General features: G+C 46.3%; 1 protein-coding gene across 1 annotated transcript; it reads right to left on the bottom strand.

Annotated features, from left to right (window-relative positions):
* Positions 1 to 291: 291 nt before the first annotated feature.
* Positions 292 to 3,202, bottom strand: sex2 (sex-inducer, sex-inducing pheromone; the record flags this gene model as incomplete). The annotated part of the gene is made up of 5 exons (XM_002956794.1): positions 292 to 394; positions 821 to 1,110; positions 1,370 to 1,487; positions 2,988 to 3,050; positions 3,150 to 3,202. The coding sequence occupies 5 exons, from the start codon at positions 3,200 to 3,202 to the stop codon at positions 292 to 294; spliced, it is 627 nt and encodes a 208-aa protein (XP_002956840.1).
* Positions 3,203 to 4,541: the final 1,339 nt, after the last annotated feature.

A 4,541-nucleotide genomic window follows, 5' to 3' on the forward strand; every position in this document is an offset into this window, starting at 1 on the left:
AAAATTAAAGCGAATGAAAGGTATAAAATTCACAGGCGCCCGCAAAAACCTCATCATACACAATACCCTGCTTATAAAAATATTGAATAACATCTAAGCAATACATGTTATATAAATGATAATAATAAATGAATAATAAGAGGATAGTACGAATTACGATTTTTGCGTTCCATCAATGACCACTCCTCCCTGCATGCAGAAAAGAAAGGCCACGTCATGACATCATTATTATTACTTAGGGTTTTAATGTCACAGACAGCCTCCACATCATCCATCATGACAATAATATCATCACGGGGACAGGATAGACTGAAATCTTGGGCAGCACAGGCGCTTAGAGATCACCACGGTTGAGTTAGGCGGTACACAGTTGTTGTCATTAAACAGGGCAACCCTGCATGCCGTACAAACATAAAAAACAAAAGTGTAAGTATCTTACATATTGGAACACAAACAGCGATAGATAGATAGATAGATAGATGGATAGTAGTATGGATATACACAGATAATATTTCTGGCATTCACTACCTGCCCACCCCCTGGTTGGTAACTCTGTAGTATCCTGGAGGGTATATCACGGCATCTGACATCCGCTGATCGGTTCTTTTTTCTTCTGAAAAAGACGTGATACAACAAATTCTTAGCTATAGCTAGCTAGTCATCGAAATGAGCCGGTCACCCTGACTGCGTATGAACCTGTTGCTGCTGACACTCTCCAAAAAATAATAATAATAATAAAAAAAGGCATAGCAGAGAAATAAAACGCAATCAATAAATAAAGTGAAAGAATAAAATGGATAATAATGAGTATAGAGCCCACCAGCAGAACGATCCTGACGCGCCCTCTCGTTCGCAAAACTCGTTGATGGTGGTAGGCTTGAACAGCTCAAGACAGATCCTGGTACCATTCGCCTGCGTCTTGCTGAAGTTAAGGTTGCTGATGGTGGTCATGTTCAGTGAGTCCCATCTGGGAGTGAGATAGGTCATGTTGCTGACAGGCGCACCAGCCAGGAGGACCCCAAAGGCCGATAGACGGTCGCGCTGGGCGGCCTGAGCGTAGACGGATACCTTGGATAAGTTCTGGGAAGCGGGTTCTGTGTAGCATGCGCCCTGCATGCATGGATGGCAGTCCATGAATAGTGAGTGGGCAGATACATATGTAGTTCGGGTGTCGTAGGCGCTCCGTTTTTGTGCAAGCACCGGCGGCGATGTTATAACTATTTCCATTAACAATGCAAAAGGACAAAAAAAGTCTATCGTATGTCACTATACATTTCGACCATTCACCATCCGAGTCGTTCCGGGACGGCGGCCGCATTGCGGTGGTGAACCACAATAATTTCTGTTAGAGAGTAACAAATAAACTTACGGATCCAGAGTTTACGATGCCGATCTCAAAGCAGTACAAGTTGACCACGCCGGGATTGCGAGATGTCAGCTGAGTGGCTGCCGACTTGATGGCGAAGGGTGTAAGCTCTCGCTCGCACCTGCATGCATGCATGAATGCGGCAGCCGTGTGCGAGTAACGTTACTATTCATGCACGGCGGAGCGAGGCGGCGGTGGGGTCGGTGGTGGCGGCGGGCAGTGGCATAGCAGAAAGATACAACGCTGAACGAGCGAACGGCACATACATACAACAAGCTTAAGCACAAGCCATGACCGCGATGACGCACTGAACCGGCAGTAGTCTCCAACACGGCCACGCTCGTTTGCCGCCTGGCGCCGCTACTTATCTATTTAACCTATATTTACCTAGCTATCTTCTGTTCGCTGACGCGACCAAAACAAGGATAACAATTCAGTGAAAACGCAATAACACTTACCTCGCTCAGCTGAGTAGATCGATCTTGCTCACGTACGTACCTGGCGAGTTCGGGACTTATCACGTACGGAATATTTTTTCTTGTAGGTAACTGCAGCTACTGCTGATGATAAAGCAGGTACGGGCTAGTTCTTAGTTTCTTAATGTATCGTGGATGGGAAGTACGTAGTTCTATATACTAAATAAAATATTACATGTGCAGGGAAGAAAAGGGGGAAGAGAGAGACAAGGTGGGGGGGAAAAGAGGAAAAGCGCTACATGTATATGAGCCTCTCATCACAACGGCGACGGGAAGTATCTTTATTATTGACTTCTCAAAATATGTAGTGTGACATTATTACAGAAATATAGTTGTAGAGTTATATGCATGTATTTACCCGCCGCACGCCGCATGTGGACATCATCGGACATCACAATCGGCTCGTCCGCTCCGTCCACGTCTAGGTATGTTGCTATCCTAAAGACGGCGGCGTATTTACTACTAATTATTATGTGTAGGAAACACTACTGCAATTTGTGGTTTAAGGTCCTGGTTTCGATTCCTGGGCAGACCCCCGACATTGTCGAGAGCGTAAGATTATGGCTAGCTGCTGAGATGTGGAGTTGAGATCACAAGCCCTCTATCTCTTCGGATGTTCGGGTGAGAGGATGAGGAGGGATTCTAGAAGGCAGGACCAACCGCCTTGCAGTTCGTAAGGCTTAGTACAGTGTGGTAATGGTGAATGGTGGTGTTCTATGCTGTGTTCAATCCTAGATATGACAAATCAAATGTGTACAAATGGCCCAGATTCCGTAACAACAACAGCAATGTTTCTGTTTAATAATAAAGAAAAAACTGGACTCACGTGCGTATATGCATATGCTCGCTTGCAGGTTAAAACGTAGTAGTAAGTCAATGATAATAATTTACTTTTTGTCAAGGTAAATAATGTGCGCAAGTAATAAGTGAAGATAAGTTTAGGGCATTATGCGTCGTCTCGCTGGTGACCGAGCGCAATGACCGCCAGCAGCAGCAGCTGGCAGCAGGAGCGTTCGTCGGGAGCGAAAACGCTATCAAGGGATGGATTAAGGATAATCCTATTCTATTTATGCACACATATATATGTCTCATTATTACGATGCATACATATACATATGTACCGCATACAAAAAAAATCTGCATACCTGCAGCTGGGAAATTTGACATCGACAATTTGGCCCGTGCAGAGCCCAACAGCCATGAAGACCCTGCGCAGACAGACACACAGACAGGCAGACACACAGCAGGGGCCCTCTGAATCTGTCGCGCATAGAAATGTATAGTATTGATCCAACCATACTACTTACAAACACACCGCCAAAAGTGAGGCGGTTGCAGAATTGACTACCACTACTGCCATTCTGTAGAAGTGGTATCTCCTTGTTCGTGTCGAACGGGATGCCGAGCGCGGGCCTGCGTGAGGGGAACGCCGCTACAAACGTAGCTGGCTGAGGTACGTAGCTGCTGGGATGACTGAACAAGGCAGCGGTGTGTTGTTTTTTGTGGACTGATAGTTATTGGGAAATCAAATTATAATTAAAATGAATGTGAATATTACTGTATTGTATGAATTGTATTGTTTGTTTGGCAAACAAAAGATCGACCGCTTATATTCTCATTTCCTCGACGAATGACTAAAGCCTTAGTAATACTAATTCCCGCGCGCGTCGGCAAAAAGTCTGATCGTCTAGAGAGAGGGTCATCGTATGAAAGGTAGTCCTTAAAATAGATGGCCTACAGACGCTCAAAAATGTTTGATCAGACGCGTACAGCGTCCGTTCGTTTTCCGTCGGAGTGTCGCTTTGCACTAGGTGGTGCGTCCACGCGCGTCGGTAATTGCCGCAGCTGGTGGTAGGTACAATCTGGGAACCGGCCTCCTTTCGATTTCCTCGGGAATCCCTCATTTGGCGTTCATTTCTTTTCTTGTGCTCATTTCGTGCTCAGTTCGGAATGAAGGGCTGAGGGGCCTTCAGAACATAGCGAAGGAGGTCGGCTGAAGCAGTAGGTAGGTAAGAGGTAGGCAGGTAGGTAGTACCGGTAAATTAGTGTTGCCTCAGTGACAGGGAATGCGGCAGAATACACATAAAGGTTGTTAGCCTCCAATGTACACTCACTCTTATTGTTGAAATGACCGCTCACCTGCGCTCACCGTCTTCTATGCGCGGTAAATAATGGTCCTCCACTACCCACGTAAGATGGGATGCCACCCATCCAGGATTCGGGACTGCTAGTGCGCGACCTCCTGCTGGTCTACAGTCGCTTGCACCATAACAGACACCCCACCGGTGGGGGTTTTAGGGTTTTAGGGTTTTAGGATTTTAACAGGATGGGTACCCATCCATAGCGCTAATTGCTTCCACCAGGATCGCTACATCCCACACACATAGTGTTGCATTGCCGCCGCTGCCAAACTTCCTCCTGGGATATTGCTTGGGTGTCCCAGTCTTATATAGCAATTTGGTTTTAATGACCGCTTGCGCGAGGGGGCAGGTCCAGAATGATGTATTGATGTGTGGAAATAATGATGCATAGATCTGGGAGACTGCGCTCTTGACGGTAAGGTGTGACGAAGCCCCATCGCGTGCATGCAATTATTGGTGTGTATATATGGTATAGCTGTCTGCATATGAAAACGTTCCCGAACATTGGAATACCACCACCAACTGACAGTCACCCCGCCAGGTTTCCTTTTGGGAATG

Source organism: Volvox carteri (assembly GCF_000143455.1).
Source record: "Volvox carteri f. nagariensis unplaced genomic scaffold VOLCAscaffold_65, whole genome shotgun sequence".
Taxonomy (NCBI): Eukaryota; Viridiplantae; Chlorophyta; class Chlorophyceae; order Chlamydomonadales; family Volvocaceae; genus Volvox; species Volvox carteri.